This window comes from Esox lucius, chromosome 2 (assembly GCF_011004845.1).
Source record: "Esox lucius isolate fEsoLuc1 chromosome 2, fEsoLuc1.pri, whole genome shotgun sequence".
NCBI lineage: Eukaryota > Metazoa > Chordata > Actinopteri > Esociformes > Esocidae > Esox > Esox lucius.
The window spans coordinates 18056463-18075167 of record NC_047570.1 but is presented as its reverse complement, the minus strand read 5'-3'; the positions used below and the strand labels follow the sequence as shown (position 1 = coordinate 18075167).

Sequence of the window (18705 nt, the reverse complement as noted above, 5' to 3'; positions counted from 1 at the left end):
CGCTGAGCACATGCACTCAACTTCTTTGGTCGACCATGGCGAGGCCTGTTCTGAGTGGAACCTGTCCTGTTAAACCGCTACATGGTCTTGGCTACTGTGCTGCAGCTCAGTTTCAGGGTCTTGGCAATCTTCTTATAGCCTAGGCCATCTTTATGTAGAGCAACAATAATTTTTTTCAGATTCTCAGATAGTTATTTGTCATGAGGTGCCATGTTGAACATCCAGGGACCAGTATGAGGGAGTGTGACACTAACGAGTCACATAACACCAGGTAGGGAAAATGGCTAATTGGGCTGAATTTGGACATTTTCACTCAGGGGTGTACTAAATTTTGTTGCCAGCGGTTTAGACATTCATTGCTGTTTATTGAGTTATTTTGAGCAAATTGACACTGTTATACAAAATGTAAACTCACTACTTTACATTGTAGTAAAGGGGGATTTCTTCAGTGTTGTCACATGAAAAGATATACTCAAATATTTAAAAAAATGTGAGGGGTGTACTAACTTATGTGAGATACTGTATGTATATATATATATATATATATATATATATATATATATATATATATATATATATATATATATATATATATATATATATATATACACACAGTTGGATATAAAAAGTATACACACCCCTTAAAATGCCAGGTTCTTGTGGTGTAAAAGATGAGACAAAGATAAAACGTTTTCCACCTTTAATATGACCTATAACGTGAACAATTCAATTGAAAAACAAACTGAAATCTCTGAGGGGGACCAATATATATTTTTTAAACTCACAATAACCTGGTTGCATAAGTGTGCACACCCTTAAACTAATACTTTGTTCAAGCACCTTTTGATTTTATTACAACACTCACTTTTTGGGTAGGAGTCTATTAGCATGGCACATCTTGACGTGACAATATTTGCCCTTCTCTTCTTTGCAAAAGCGCTCCAAATATGTCAGATTGGCCCTCATTTATCATTCTTGCATAGAAACGGGCGTATATGTTGGCGTAAGATTTAGCTTACACTCCTCTCTGATTTATGAAGCTGTGCGTACCTTTAAAATCCAGGTGTACGCAATACCTGCCCTTGATAAATGCCACGGCTGAAAACAATCGTCATTAGAATAACACGCCCCTATATATTCAAGTCTCCGCTTCCCCCACACCCTCATTTTACGCCATGGACACACGGAAGACGGCAAAAAAGAGAAACTTCTCTGACGTGGAGATTGAGACGATCACCAGGGAGGTAGAAAGAAATAAAATTGTTTCATTTGGCAGTTTAAAAAGCGGAATAAAAGATGATGATGTGATGTGGAGTACCATTCATTCACATTAATAATTGCATGACAATTTGTAATATTCGTCTTATTATTTTATGATATTTATTATTAATTACGTTTATTGTTATTTAGAAGAAGAATGTCGTTATTATTATTATTTCTATTATTATTTAAAAGATTTTTATTATTTTGTCAGTCTGAATTATATTTTGGTCATTAAAAGCCTTTTATTACTGAACCCAGTCCGTGTGCAACTGCCGGGCCTATTCCTGAAACGTCATGTAAAGCGCACAGGCTCACATCTGAAGGAATACATATAAATCAAATGCTTTGGTAAAGTCACACAAATTAAACATTGAAGTCCATGTTTCACAAAAATAAACACTGAAGTTTGTAATTATTATGTTGTTGTTTTTTTACAGTGGGTCATAATATATCATATCTTTTAGTTTGTCAGTGCGTTAGGATTTTTTTTTCTGCGCATTTCCGCACTAACTCAAAACGTGCGTACACCACCTGCTGAGCTGGCGTAGGATTTGAGAGTGCCGTACGCCAACGTCCATATTGATAAATCTCAAAGTCACCGTGGTTTTGGGTGTACGCCAGGTGTACGCTGGACATTTGGTGTACGCACTTTTGATAAATGAGGGCCATTGTGAGGACATCTCCTGTGCACAGCCCTCTTCAGATCACCCCACAGATTCAGGTCTGGGCTCTGGCTGGTCCATTCCAAAACGTTAATCTTCTTCTAGTGAAGCCATGCTTTTGTGGATTTCGATGTGTGCTTTGGGTCGTTGTTGTGCAAAAAAAGTGAACTCCCTCTTCAGCTTTCTAATGGACGCCTGAAGGTTTTGTGCCAAAATTGCCTGGTATTTGGAACTGTTCATAATTCCATCCACCCTGAATAAGGCCCTGGTTCCAGCTGAAGAAAAACAGCCCCAAAGCATATGCTGCTACCACCATGCTTCACTGCGGGTATGATGTCACTTTGGGTGATGTGCAGTGTTGTTTTTGCACCAAACATAACTTTTAGAATTATGGCTAAAAGTTCAACCTTGGTTTCATCAGACCATAACACATTTTCCCACATGCTTTTGGGGGACTTGATGTTTGTTTTTGCTTCAGCTTGGTATGGATGTTTTTCTTTGTAAGAAAAGGTTTCCGTCTTGCCATCCTACCCCATAGCCCATTCATATGAAAAATATGGGAGATTGTTGTCACATGTAGCACACAGCCAGTACTTGCCAGAAATGTTTGCAGTTCCTTTAATGCTGCTGGAGGCCTCTTGGAAGCCTCCCTGACCAGTTTTCTTCTCGTCTTTTCATCAATTTTGGAGGGACGGCCAGTTCCTCTGGATAAAATATTTTTATCAATAGTTCCTTGTATTCTGAATAAAATATTGGAATTTGAAACTTCCACATCATTGCATTCTGTTTTTATTCAAAATTGTACAGTCACAATCGGGTTTGTATATCAACATGATGGATGCAGGAGAAACGGGCAAGAGTAAAGTCAAGAGCGACAAAGGGTTAAATTGTTATGGCCATACAACTGGGTCAGAGCATCTCTGAAACATCAAGGCTTGTGGGATGCTACCAGTCAACAGTGGTGAGTACCTACCTACCAACAGTGGTCCAAGAAGGGACATTTATCTGGGGATGTGATGTACCTACCAACAGTGGTCTGAGTGTGCACCTTTCATCTGGGAATGTGATGGCACCAGGATGCACCTTGGGAAGACAAGCCAGTGGAGGAAGTTTGATGGTCTGGGCAATGTTCTGCTGGGAAACCCTGGGCCCAGGCATTCATGTGGATGTCAAGGTGACAGGTGACATGTGCCACCTGCTTAAACATCATTGCAGACCAGCGACACCCCTTCATGGCAATGGTATTCCCTGAGGATAATGCGCCTTGCCATACTGCACACATTATTCGGGAATGTTTTGAGGAAAATAATGAAGAGTTAAAGCTGTTGCCCAGGCCTCCCAATTCCCCAGATGAATCCAATAGAGCATCTGTGGGTTGTGCTGGACCAACAAGTCTGATCCACAGTGGCTCCACCTCACAACTTACAGGACTTGAAGGACCTGCTTTAATGTCTTGGTGCCAGATACCACAGGTCACCTTCATGGGTCTTATAGAGTCCATGCCTCAGCGGGTTGGCGCTGTTTTGGCGGCACATGGAGGACCAACAGCATATTAGGCAAGAGTTCATAATGTTTTGACTCATCAGTGTATATGTAATATACAATAATTCATAAATTATTAATTACAAAAAATAATTACATAAATAATTGAATACTCTAGATTGTCTCGATTTTCAAAAATACAAGAGGTATAAAACATGAGTTAAAACACAAAGAGGTGCATTTACAGTGTAGTCATTTAGCAGATGCTTTTATCCAAACATTTATAAAAAAGCTAGGTGAAACAACTACAGAATTTAGTAAGTGCTGCTACATGCAGACCTGCACACACCAGGGCATAGCTAACGTGGGGATATGTGGACATGATGCACAGGTGATTCTTAAGACAGTTCATCAGTTTGTACAAAATGAACATTATTTAATGCATAAAAAACAAATAATACAAATATATAAGGGTTGGCATGACAACATTCTCAATACAATTCTCAATGACAAAGACATCATAGCTGAAACTGGCCCCTGATGAAAAAATGAAAGGGGACAGACAAAATATTGATGTACTTTCCTTGATACCATTTTTTTAAATTCACTGTTATTTAGGTGCACTGCTCTCATAATAACAAATGCCTACACAGTACACACACACTGAGGAAAACGTAGAAGACATCAGAAGGTATTAATAGTTAAGGATTGGTACCGTCTTTAACTGGATTTTTGGTCTTTCCAATGTGGGGTTTGGCTAGTCTCATGTAACTCAGCTATATTAGGAAAGGTCTCAATTGTATACTCCTTGAAACCACCTCTCCTCAAAAACCCATGGAAGGAAGACCAGAGGGACCTTTGGCATTCTCATCCAATAGATTTTGAGAAGGAAATGATGAGGACAGAGGATACAACTGGTATTTTCCTACCCTTGGCAAATAATGGACATTGAAAGGATCAAATAGTTAAGAGATTATAGCTTCTACTTTCTTTTTCTACATTTTAAAGGTATTTATATAACTTTTAATGCAACAGTTTCAGATGTGCACAAGTGCATTCTTCGGTGTGGTGCTTGATCTTGAGCATCATATTAAACATCTGTAATTCACTCATTCAAATGATCTCTACTAAAATGTAGCATTTTTACAAACACATCACCTGCCACTTCAGTAACAAAGATAAAAATATATTCCATGAACTCATTAAAGATATAAATCTTTCAAATCTGCAGCCAAGAGAGAGAGCAGTGCTCTAGGAAGCGCTAAACTCTTAACACTTGCAGTTCAGCTGTCAATAAACAGAACACAACAAAATATAAAGAATATAAAAATTATTTAAACTCTTTATCAATTCAGATTATATTACAAAACTCCAAAATTAGAACAATTCATCTCTGTGTTAGTATTGGTAAATACATATATATTCTTGTTATTCTCTTTGAAAATGATTTTAATGTGAGCTTGATGTCAGGGTTGATATGTCAAAGGTTGAGGATGGGAACATCGAAGAGGTCACATAGTCCCTCACTCTCATCCAGGTTATAGATGTAGTCATGGTCCCCTGGGGGCGGAGAGAGGCGGAGGAGAGGAGAGAACACTGACAGAGAGAGGTAAACTTATGAGAATAATCTGGTCAAAGGCAGGTTGATTAAATATATAAGCAAACTTATGTGTGTGCCACATAGATTTTTTTTATAGACCACTGCACCTTGTTCTTTCCTTTCCAAAAAAGTTGAAAAGGAAAGTTTTGAGTGAGGAACAGAAGCGTTCAATTGGTAATGGTATCTTAATTTTAACCCTTCTGTTCCTCACTCAAAACCTTCCTTTTTGACTTTTTTGGAAAGGAAAGAAAAGGTGCAGTGATCTCTTAATTTCTTCCGGAGCGTTACGTACGTGTGTTATGTACGCACGCACGCATACATCACATTGTATGATTTTTTTTATAATTCATTTGCATTTTATTGCATGACATAAGTCATCCAACCAGTAAGAATTCTGGCTCTCACAGACCTGTTAGTTTTTCTTTAAGAAGCCCTCCTGTTCTCCACTCATTACCTGTATTAACTGCAACTGTTTGAACTCGTTACCTGTATAAAAGACATCTGTCCACACACTCAATCAAACAGACTTCAACCTCTCCACAATGGCCAAGACCAGAGAGCTGTGTAAGGGATCAGGGATAAAATTGTAGACCTGCACAAGGCTGGGATGAGCTACAGGACAATAGGCAAGCAGCTTGGTGAGAAGGCAACAACTGTAGGCACAATTATTAGAAAATGGAAGAAGTTCAAGATGACGGCCAATCTCCCTCGGTCTGGGGCTCCATGCAAGATCTCCCCTCGTGGGGCATCAATGATCATGCGGAAGGTGAGGGATCAGCCCAGAACTACACTGCAGGACCTGGTCAATGACCTGAAGAGAGCTGGGACCACAGTCTCAAAGAAAACCATCAGTAACACACTAAGCCGTCATGGATTAAAATTCTGCAGCGCACGCAAGGTCCCCCTGCTCAAGCCAGCGCATGTCCAGGCCAGTCTAAAGTTTGCCAATGACCATCTGGATGATCCAGAGGAGGAATGGGAGAAGATCATGTGGTCTGATGAGACAAAAATAGAGCTTTATGGTCTAAACTCCACTCACCGTGTTTGGAGCAAGAAGGATGAGTACAACCCCAAGAACACCATCCCAACCGTGAAGCATGGAGGTATTAACATCATTCTTTGGGGATGCTTTTCTGCAAAAGGGACAGGACGACTGCACCGTATTGAGGGGAGGATGGATGGGGCCATGTATCGCGAGATCTTTGCCAACAACCTCCTTCCCTCAGTAAGAGCATTGAAGATGGGTCGTGGCTGGGTTTTCCAGCATGACAACGACCCGAAACACACAGCCAGGGCAACTAAGGAATGGCTCTGTAAGAAGCATCTCAAGGTCCTGGAGTGGCCTAGCCAGTCTCCAGACCTGAACCCAATAGAAATCTTTGGAGGGAGCTGAAAGTCCGTATTGCCCAGCGACAGCCCCGAAACCTGAAGGATCTGGAGAAGGTCTGTATGGAGGAGTGGGCCAAAATCCCTGCTGCAGTGTGTGCAAACCTGGTCAAGAACTACAGGAAACGTACAATCTCTGTATTTGCAAACAAAGATTTCTGTACCAAATATTAAGTTCTGCTTTTCTGATGTATCAAATACTTATGTCATGCAATAAAATGCTAATTAATTACTTAAAAATCATACAATGTGATTTTCTGGATTTTTGTTTAAGATTCCGTCACTCACAGTAGAAGTGTACCTACGATAAAAAATTACAGACTTCTACGTGCTTTGTAAGTGGGAAAACCTGCAAAATCGGCAGTGTATCAAATACTTGTTCTCCCCACTGTATGCTTACAATGTTGTTTTGTTATTGCTTAGATATTGCATATAAGATAATATTTGGAAACAACTGTCACTGAGAAAAAACAAAAGTTGTTTGCAAGTGTATTGTAGTTGATTGAAACTAACAAGGTATCAGGAAAGACATTCTTATACATGCCCAAACAACACAAAATTATAATTAAAAAATATGAAAGCCTTTAAAAGCAACATGTAAATGGAGGCCTTTTATTTGCATGTTCTTTCTGTTGGGGACTTGTATAATATTCAGTTAGAGATTCATACCTTCTGAAGCCATAAGTTCCTCTAGTAGATCAGCACTCACAATTTCTAGAGAGAAGGGTGGGTGTAGGTTATTCTCTGAATTACTGTATAATGCAATTTAAGAAATGACACACACACACACACACACCTTTTGTGGGGTCAAATATGTCAGAGAAGTATTTGGGGAAATCCAGTGCTGAAAAGCATAAAACATAAGAGCACAGATGAACACCATACAATTACTTCACAGGTTCTATTTAGAAGATATTCCTTACCACCCTGCTATACAGTGTTTTCCTGTGTACATTTATTAAACAATAGAAAATACAACAGCTTGAACAGCAGCAGGCATTGTGTATTGTTTGATGCCATACAGATGCTTCCTGTGTTACAGTGCATTGGGCATAGTAACAATGTGATAGAAAAAAAAAGGCGGTCGGAAATGTGTGATTGGGCAGATAAACTGTGTGTGGGTGTATGTGTGTTAGACAGTTGGGGTCCCAGCCCAACGTCAAGATATCCCAGCTGGTTTTATTATCTCCCTCCACCATATGGCTGCCGCTGCTATATTCTCAAAAATAATCATTTTTGAAATTAAAATGAAAATATAAAATAACTTACGGTCAGATGAATGTGATTTGATTGGTCCACAGACCGTTGAGTTGTTGTCCAATGAAGCAGAAGACTGAAGGGACTGGTTGTCCAATGATGGGGTTTTCTGACTAGGTATTTCTGTGCTGGATGTACCTGTGTAAGAGGTAGAGGCCATGTAAAAACGAAATAATGACACAGAGCAGGACATGATAAGAGCTATATCGGGACAAAGAAGACATAATGTAAGATCTACAGTCATGTGAAAATGTTGATTGGATTGAGATATGTGCTTTAACTCTGCCCTGTTATAACCCTCAATTTCTTCTTTTTGAGCCATTCTGTTGTAACTTTGCGTGCATGTTTTGAATCATTTTCCTGTTGCAAGATCCATATTTGGTTCAGCTTCAGCTTTTGACAGATGGTCTCACATTAAGGATTCTCTGCTACAAAATGGAACTCAGGATTTAATGATGGCAAGTTGGCCTGTTCCTGGCAACAAAGCAGCCCTAAAACATAATGCCACCCCCTCCATGCTTTATGGTTCCTGTGTTCAAAGGCACTGTTTCTTCTTTGCTAAACATGGCATCTGGCACTGCAGCGAAACAGCTCCACCTTTTACTCATGTGTCCAGAGCACATTGTTCCAAGTAGTTTTGTTCCAGGTAGTCCCAGGTTTTGTCTGGCAAAAGTCAGTTGTGTCTTGTTATTCTTTTTTGAGGGCAAAGGCTTCTTCCTTCATGACAGTTGACTGATGCACTTTGACATTGACTGTGGCAAGAGAGGCCTGTATATCCCTTGATCGTACCCAGGAATTCTTAAGAGACCTCTATGAGCATCTTTCGGTCAGTTCAGTCAGCTCATGGGCTGAATTTGGTGAGACGATCTGTCCTACGTAGAATGTCAGTAATATTAATTTTTTTATACTTGTAGATGATCTGTTCAAATTAGTTAGGAAATGACTTTGTCACCCCTCCTAGACTCATGGGCACCAATAATCTTTATTCTGAGGGCTTCGGATAAGGTCTTTTGATCTTGGCATGTTACCACAAACCCATATGGATATGACCAAACCAGACCAAGTTTTGAATCCTTATAGTAGACCACATCCTCCCACATTACTCACTAATGATTTTCTAATAATTTGCACCCATTTTGGTGAACCTTTTTAGACATTGTATATGATGGTAAATATAGGGATGTTTAAATATTTTCCGCATAAGGCAAAGTGCATTTCTGTTCATTGGATAAATTTGTCTAAATGTTTAATGAATGTGTGTGATTTGTTCATTTAGGTTTCCTTTATCAATAAATAGGTTTGGAATTTTGCTCAAATATTATATATGTGTGTACAAACATGTATTCTTTTTTTTAAGTATATTTCTTAGGGGGAAAGTAGGTTGTGCCACAGATGACATGATCACAGAGCAATTTAATGACACAGATTAGGAAATGTTCTAAAAGCGCTATAGTGACAACGAGGTGGGACAGTTCCATAACACTGACTTGATCAGTTGATAATAAAAATAATAATGAACCATTAGGAGGTCACCTGAGGGTTTAGCTGCTGTGTTTGATTTAAGCTTCCTGGTGGTCTTGAATGCTGCGTGGGTGGTTGCGTCAGTAGCGCTGGTTGTGTCTGCAGATGCTGAAGCGTCCTTGGTGTTCTGCAGCATGTTGTCAGGGGGCGGGACTGGCAACACCATGGGGGCGCGGTTAACTGGATCCTGGTTGATAAGCAGCACATCAATAGGCCCAATAGTGCTCTTCAAATGGATCTGATACTTCCTCTGATCATTCTGGACCTGAGAGTGGAGACACAAATGCTCACTATTCCTGAATACCAGACTGAAACAGAGGAGGATGAGACAGATACAAATAGACACTCACAGCTTCAGGTATGGGCACATCCAGCTGCGTACCAGAGGGAGCTCGCACCGCTAAGAGGGTGTCATCTTTGAAGCAGCCACAGATATCTTCATGCTTAACGTAGGCTAGAGTGGATCATAGTTAAGGTCCAACACACAATTTATATTATAACAGGCTTTAAACTGGCAATTACTTTTGAAAATCCTAGGCACTCATGGCAAAGAACAACCAAAAACTTGAATTGTTATGGTTCAATCAAAAGCAAAAATGTCTAAATAAGAAGTATATATCATTTAGCTAAATTTTCTCTACACAATTGTAGCAATGAACACTATTGTTTACCCATATTATTTACACAAAATATATAATAGGTTATTATCTGTGCTGTTTATTTTAAACTGCTTTTTTGATCATCTTTACTAAGGATACCACATTTTTTAGAGGTAAGTGAACATCCCTACTAGGACATTGCAAAGACATGACTGAAATGTTTTCTGAACATTGCTCTTGAAATGTATTGACTGGATCCATAAATTGGTTGAGTTGGAGGTGGGGGGGTAATCATGGGTGGGTGTAGATAAGACTGAGTGATAAGGATATGGGAGGTTGTGTGAGTCTTCAGTCACGTTCTTGATGCTCTGCTGGACCCATACCCTCTGCTGGTCCAGAACACACTCCCTCATCTCCAGGTCTTCCAGCTCTGACTTCAGTTCAATCAGCCTGTCACCAATCTCCCTGGTGTTACAACCAGGCCCAACTCCCCTTAGACAGAGAGTGTACAGAAATGTAAGTACGTACTACGTGTAAACATACAACAATAAGCGTGCAAATGTGTGCACGCACGCACCCACGCACGCACTCACTTCCACTGAATACTGTTCTTGGACTTCTTCTCGATCAGGCCAATGCCCTCCAGCACATTGGTGATGTCATAGATGCGCCTTTTCTGTCTGACGGCGAGGGTGTCTGCTGCCTGGAACAGCAGTAAAAAACAATATTACAACTCTAAGTGGTCTCCCTTTAACTTAATGGATTCCTTATTAAATCCATGTCCAGGTTCACCAACCCAGCAAATTATGCAAGGTCACAGAGAGAACCGGACAGACACAGACAACTTATTAAACGCGGCCAAATCTCCCTACAGAGGCTATTCTCGTACGAGGGATGCATCATCCAGCGCAGATGTAACAACAAATCACAGAGGTCCGAGCCTGAGAGAAAGGGTCCTTTTAACCAATCCCTACATGGGTCATAGCCCTGTTGAGCCAATAATGGGAGACACAACCCTACCAGCAAATCTGAGGGGGGTCTAAACAATGAAGAGAATAAGATGGACCGTGACTAAGCCACTCACTGAGCAATGAATCACGGCTTGTCCCTCTTTTACACGCTCCGTTTTATCCCTCAAACACACTGACACAAACCATAATGCAACAGTTACACACCCTGAACCATGGAAACTCACTGACATTAACCTAGACAATGCAACAGTTCCAATATTTCCATTATAGTACTTTAGGAAGGACAACTGGCAGGTAGGGATCTCACAACTCTTGGTAATAATAAGGAAATAATAGACATTCAAATATTACAGATGTCTTGATCAAGATTTTCTTTTTCTCATTTGCAATGTTCATAAAAGCTCTTCAGAATTTGGGGAATTTAGTTAGTATTCACCTTACTCAAACTGTAACAACTGTTGTTGTGTTACAAAGTCTGATTTAAATAAATAGTGATGTTGTTAACAATCTCCACAAATAACTTAATGCCTGTAGAAAAAAAAATGCTTCAGTAAAAAAATAACATAACTAATGTACAATGATTAGATTTTGTATTCCCCCAGAGTGAAAACATGTCGGAAACACCACTGGGAGCAATTTCAGGGTATAATTTCTTCTAAAAGCTTAGCACATCTGGATTTTGCAATGTTTACAAATTATTCTGTAATAGAATTCTTCAGGCTATATAAGTGTTTCGGATCATGGCTAGGTGGCAATCATGTATTGCCATAGATTTTTTAACAGATTTTTGTCAAGTATTGAAGTGGCCATAACATTCCCCGTATTCTTGGTCAGCACTTCAATGCTTATTTGACCCTGTGTTGTGAGTTATTGTTCTGCTCAAAGGTGACTGGTAAAAAGCAGACTGACGCATGTTTCCTCTTGGATTTGGCTTGTGCTTATTTGCCTCACAGAGATTTTACCAGAGACTCCCAAGTCAAAAATACCCATAACCTGGACATAGCTACCGTCATGCTTTAAAATAAGGATGCTGTCCCTCAGCAATATGTTGTGTTGGATTTGTCACAAACATAAGGCTTTGCATTATGGCTAAAAGTGTATTTTGTTTACATGTTTGGCAATATTATGTTAGTTATAACATTGTAGTATCACATTAGTTATTATGTTGCAGGATTACATTAGTTATTTTATGTTGCAGTATTACATTGCAGTATTGCAATAGTTATTACATTGCAATATTACATTAGGTTGCATGTTAGAAGTCTTAGTCACCTATTCTATAATGGCCAGAATACATGCAGTTCCTACATCATCTGTTAAAAAAACACCCTGAATCCAAAATACACACCTCTGAAGTGATAACAAACAAGGATTAATTAGGAAATCATACCTTGTGTGATCAGTGTGACCGTTGCATGCATACAAGAGATTAACAATGTCTAATTAACCATTTTAACTTTCATCGCATGTGCCCAATGCATGCATATTTTTGTGCCCAATGCATGCATATTATCAGGTCAATATTTGTGTGATCCAGGCACTTGGGTAAATGTGAGGAAAATTTGAAAAACCTTACAAATCGTTTTTGTGGCATGTTCCTAGTTTGAATAAAGTCAGATACAATTGGGCATATGGTTAGAATTGGGGTTACCTTTAGGTTTAAGCATAAGGGGTTAGGGCTAGGTTAGGTTGAGGCATAAATGTTAGGTTTAGGGGTAGGAATATGGATTTATTGTGGGTTCATATACTAAAGATATACACAAACGAATAATTTTCCTTGTCAGACAGTCAACATGTAGTATCATCACTCACTACTTTGAGGTCAAGCACCCCGTCCTTTGCTTCCTGTAGCAAAGTAACAAACTTCGTGGTGAGTAGCCCAAGGCTCCGCTCGTGTCTCAGAGACTGCGGGGCATCGGAACTTTCCAGCTCGGTTCGGGTCAACTCCATAACCAGTCTCAATCGGGAGATAGATCAGTTACTGAATGGAAGTTTTACAATATGTTTCTCTGCATTGGGCCGATGCCCCCAACCGTTCTGGTCCGGTGCAACCGCTGGAACGGTGGCAATACTGGGAAGCCTGTGCAGAGTGCCGACTGGTTAGTTCTGTTCGTGTCTCAGTGAGGCAGAACACAGTCAACAACCACTCAGCAATGCGGTACAGTGTTGGAGCCGTTGGAGGCGGGCTGAAGGCTGGAGTGGTTTGAAGCGTAGGGAACGTCTGCAAATACGACATCACGGAAAGTCAAAAAATTATTATACATACAAGCTATCACAGTCTACGCATTCTGTTGGGGATTCAGAGTACTTCACTTTATCTATAGATAGTCAGACTGTTTACACGTTTAAAATAACAGGTTAACAGTGAGATTACGTGCAGGAATGTTGCAAAAATAATTGGATTCGTTTAAAAGTTTTCCTAACCACCCATATGCTACGTCGATTACACTGCAGCTAAATTGCTGTCTTGCTCATTTTAAATACGCTGCTGATTTCATATGAACGTTAACGCGTTAAATGTAAAGTAAAAAAGTTACATGGGATGCATAATACTAAAACAATGGTATCTGACACTTACACGATTAGCAGCAGATGTATATATCCTGTCACGAGCTTCCTGAGAATTGTGGGTCGTCCTCAAGGCAACATTCCAACATTGGAATGCTATTCACATTTAGTTGTATCGGTGCATTGTACGAAGCAAGCAATAGATTACCACTAACATTTTCGAAAGTCAGTTTAAAATCTCCCTCCAGCATCTGTCATCCAACAGCAACGACGCGTTTCTCTTCCTGTTCATGAATGTCTCGGTTTCGCGTACAGCGACAAAGCGAGGAGCGACGCCTCAGATCTTCATAATAGCCAATGAAATCACGTTAGGGCTAAGGGAGCGTCACTCAAAAAGTGTTTTTTAAAACCCTGCTACGTAAAGTGTGATAGCACTGCACATCAATGAAACTGTAGATTGACCTAGTGTTTTGCGTTCAGAACTAATAAAGTGACTTCTCTGCCTGTTGGGCCCTGTCTGGGGTTACCCTCGGATACGGCCACAGTGACACTGGATCCCCTTGTCTCAGCCCCAAGGCTGCTCTATTATTGTGTCGGGGGAGTAGGGTCAGTTCTTCTCATTTGTAAATCCTTTGTAAATCTAAGGTTTGCAGTCTCTATTTTCCTTGTGTCCTGCTCTGTTTAAACTTAGGAGGACATGAGGCTTTGGACCATACTTCAGCACTACCAAGCCTGAAAGACTTAAGCAACAATTGTTGCTGTCCCTGTCCAAAATCCCCTGGTTGTGTTGCAGGTCAAGTAGCTGATGATACCTGACGATTTCTGCTGCCACTCTGCTGACCAACCCCTCCACCTCACCCCCTATTGCCCCTGTCCTTGTCCATGTAGTCATGCTGCTGACTTTATTTATGTTTTATAGACCCTCTGGACACAGATCCACGTGCATTTATTAATTATTACAATTTGTGCTCTTGAAATGTTCAAGTTTCTGCATTTTATGGAGTTTTTCCCAGCCACTGTGTATCAACCCTGTTTTTGCTTATTCATCTGTAGCATTGTTTGTGTCTGTGTTTGTTGTGTTCTTCTACTTCAGACTTCAGACTTCAGATTGCAATGTAATTTGTAGATTCAAATTAAAAATATAAGTGTGTATGTGCATGCATGTGTGCATTTCTGCATGCATGCTTGTGCCATACCTCTGCATCCTACCAGTGGGTCAGATACTATAGGTGTGATGGGGAAGCGCAGAGGGGTACAGGGTGGGGAGGGGTCAAGAGGGAGAGTCTGTCTATCAAAATGACAGCCTGACCTACTTCTGTCTACCATGGTTAAAAACCAACAAAGCCTTCCCAGGAGACTCATCATGGGGACAGAGAAAGGGGCAGCGTACCCCTCACATGTATTCAGCCTGGAAACCTAAAGGGTCTATGCTTCAAGATGCAAGGACGATAAAATGAAATAGTTTACTACATGCCACTAAGCAGATTATTTTTTTATCCAAAGTGACATACTGCATATGACCTTTGCACTCATTACTGACATAATATAGAACAGGATCCCAAGAGTGCATGTGAGTTATACCCTGGTTTAAGGCTCACACTGGAGAAAGTGCAATGCATTGGTTGTGTGTTTTCTGTGTGTGTGTGTGTGTGTGTGTGGGTGTGTGTGCAAGCGCTTGCAAATGGGGGGCTTTTGGGGGCCTTGGACAGCCATATGCTATAAATGCACAATGAACGACATGAAAGGCCAGGCCAATGTGCCTATCCAGCATCGGGGGGGGGGGGGGGGGGGGTATTGTTTGACAGACAAAGAGCTAACGGCCCCTGGGACAGAGGAGGAAGGACCAGTGGGAATATCTGGACAGTGCAACCAACCCAATCCCCCCCCCAACCTTTTCCACTTTCCAATTTCCCACCTCACATCCCTGTCCTATAGAGACAACTGCACAATGAGAGGGCCTCTTCCATACAAAAAAGGAGCCTAAATAAAAATTTCAGAGTATGAACTTGATCTCTATGATCTTGTAGGAATTGATGAAGGGTGACTAATAACCCAAGACAAAATAACACAACATACCAGTTATCATAGCCTACATAAGGCCCTCTTTTTACTCTCTCTGGATGCTTTCATGGGATAACACCAGTGTCAGCCAGCACATTTGGGGTGGAGTACTCCGAAATGGTTCTTAAGGCGTGTATACAGATAGGCCATACGCATATTCTGACCTTGACTTAAAGGACAACTGGAGTAAAAAAACTTTTTGCAAAATATCACATTGATTTTAACCAAGCAAACATTTATTCCAGTGACAGGTGTGACAACAACTGTAAGTAGGATTAACAATAGGTCAGTAAACTCCAATATATTTTAGTGAGATTTGTGAACATTGACCCAAATTGCAAGGAAATTGAAGATCATATTGTATTAAACAAATAAATGCACTTTGCCTCTTAGAAACCTATTTAATAAAGCATGTGTACAGTACATGTACAGGACAAAACACCTATACAAAATATGAATTATGAGGACCCATGTATAATTATGTATTTTTCCTATATCTGAAAGGTGTAAAATATATATATATATACATACAAACTCGATTCCAAAAAAGTTGGGACACTTATTGTACAATTGTGAATAAAAACAGAATGCAATGATGTGAAAGTTTCAAATTTCAATATTTTATTCAGATTACAACATAGATTACATATCAAATGTTTAAACTGAGAAAATTTATCACTTTAAGGGAAAAATAAGTTGATTTTAAATTTCATGGCATCAACACATCTCAAAAAAGTTGGGACAAGGCCATGTTTAACACTGTGTGGCAACCCCTCTTCTTTATATAAAAGACTGCCAACGTCTGGGGACTGAGGAGACAAGTTGCTCAAGTTTATGAATAGGAATATTAGACAAGAATGTCCCATTCTTGTCTAATACAGGTTTCTAGTTGCTCAACTGTCTTAGGTATTCTTTGTCGCACCTTCCTCTTTATGATGCGCCAAATGTTTTCTATGGGTGAAAGATCTGGACTGCAGGCTGGCCATTTCAGTACCCGGATCCTTCTTTGCAGCCATGACATTGTAATTGATGCAGTATGTGGTCTGGCATTGTCATGTTGGAAAATGCAAGGTCTTCCCTGAAAGAGACGACGTCTGGATGGGAACATATGTTGTTCTAGAACTTGGATATAACTGTCAGCATTGATGGTGCCTTTCCAGATGTGTAGGCTGCCCATGCCACACGCACTCATGCAACCCCATAACTTCAGAGATGCAGGCTTCTGATCTGAGCGCTGATAACAACTTGGGTTGTCCTTGTCCTCTTTAGTCCGGATGACATGGCGTCCCAGTTTTCCAAAATGAACTTTACATTTTGATTCGTCTGACCACAGAACACTTTTCCACTTTGCCACAGTCCATTTTAAATGATCCTTGGCCCAGAGAAAACGCCTGCGCTTCTGGATCCTGTTTAGATACGGCTTCTTTTTTGACCTATAGAGTTTTAGCCGGCAACAGCGAATGGCACGATGGATTGTGTTCACCGACAATGTTTTCTGGAAGTATTCCTGAGCCCATGTTGTGATTTCCATTACAGTATCATTCCTGTATGTGATGCAGTGCCGTCTGAGGGCCTGAAGATCACAGGCATCCAGTATGGTTTTCCGGCCTTGACCCTTACGCACAGAGATTGTTCCAGATTCTCTGAATCTTTGGATGATATTATGCACTGTAGATGATGATAACTTCAAACTCTTTGCAATTTTTCTCTGAGAAACTCCTTTCTGATATTGCTCCACTATTTTTTGCCGCAGCATTGGGGGAATTGGTGATCCTCTGCCCATCTTGACTTCTGAGAGACACTGCCACTCTGAGAGGCTCTTTTTATACCCAATCATGTTGCCAATTGACATAATAAGTTGCAAATTGGTCCTCCAGCTGTTCCTTATCTGTACATTTAACTTTTTCGGCCTCTTATTGCTACCTGTCCCAACTTTTTTGGAATGTGTAGCTCTCATGAAATCCAAAATGAGCCAATATTTGGCATGACAATACAAAATGTTTCACTTTCAACATTCGATATGTTATCTATATTCTATTGTGAATTAAATATGAGTTTATGAGATTTGTAAATTATTCCATTTCTTTTTTACTCACAATTTGTACAGTGTCCCAACTTTTTTGGAATCGGGTTTGTATAAATATGTATATATCTTATAAGTTTTTCAGTAATTTCACAGCTGCACTGACACACCAAAGGACTTGTCTACCTCCAAATGGCTTCTCAGAAACTTGTGCATTACAGATACAATCTAAACCCTCATGTATTACTAAGAATCCACTGTGTGTAACAGGTGGTTATGTGTTTGTAGTATATTTGGTTGTCAGTTTTTTAAGAAGGTAAATACAGAGGAAAGTCGAAGGAGTCCCGTGATTGATGCTGATATCGTGAAGCAGGAGAAATTCCTCCATACCATAATTGTTTGTCTAGACTGCATTTGTTCATAATATCTAAATAACTTGTTTCTAGGTCACATGGTTTTTTATAAACATTTTTACAAAGGGTTTTGTTACTGACGTTCTCAGTCTGATAATAACTGTATTTTGCGGCCATGGGAAAGCCTGATACTGGCAGGCTCAGAAGCGTTTTAACTGTTACTTAGAAAAAATGGGAAGTCTATCAAAAAATACAGAGATATATATATAACAAATGGTGATGATCTGGGTGATCATGCAGAACCTTTCTTTCTACTGTTCTTCGATCAGCCTATACCCCACTGTTTCATACTGTGTAAATGAAAGTTATCCCAAAAAATATCCACCAAAAAATATCCCCTCTCTAAACCAATAGGATTTTGTTTTTTCCCCAGAAATTCGAGAAAATATCCAAACCTACTATGGATCAATCAATCAAATGTATTTATAAAGCCCTTTTTACAACAGCAGTTGTCACAAAGTGCTTTACAGAGACACCCGGCCTTAAACCCCAAAGAGGAAACAACAGTAGTGTTGAATTTCAGTGGCTAGGAAAAAGTCCCTAAGAAGGCAGAATTTTAGAAAGAAACCTAGAGAGGACCCAGGCTCAGAGGGGTGACCAGTCCTCTTCTGGCTGTGCCGGGTGAGATATTAAGAGTCCAATTGGAATAATTAATACATGAGCTAAATCCAGAGTCTATTTGATTTTAGACTAGGTCAGAAGTATGACCAGGTGGACAAGGACAGCAACGGGCACCCCAAACCGGGGACTCCGCAGGTGTGGACCAGGACCTCATCTCCTCCTAAAATTTAAAACTGGAGGAGACTAAGAAAAGTTAGAAAGTACATTCCTCATATCCCCCAGCACAATAACATAGCAGCATAACACCTTGGAACTGAAACGGGGGTTCCGGCGTCACTCTGGCCCCCGGACAGGGCCCAACAGGCAGGAAATCAATCCACCCACATTGCCAGGCATCA

The 18705-nt window shown here is 40.2% G+C and overlaps 1 protein-coding gene across 1 annotated transcript; it reads right to left on the bottom strand.

The window, feature by feature from the left end:
• Positions 1–3622: 3622 nt before the first annotated feature.
• On the bottom strand, positions 3623–13584 carry LOC105016098 (transcription factor E2F4). The gene is made up of 10 exons (XM_010879697.4): positions 13320–13584; positions 12554–12962; positions 10364–10473; positions 10101–10262; positions 9522–9630; positions 9184–9436; positions 7663–7788; positions 7190–7237; positions 7063–7107; positions 3623–5003 (listed from the first exon to the last, which is right to left on the bottom strand). Exons 2-10 carry the CDS (start codon positions 12689–12691, stop codon positions 4888–4890), a joined length of 1107 nt encoding a protein of 368 aa, XP_010877999.1. The 5' UTR covers positions 12692–12962; positions 13320–13584; the 3' UTR covers positions 3623–4887.
• Positions 13585–18705: the final 5121 nt, after the last annotated feature.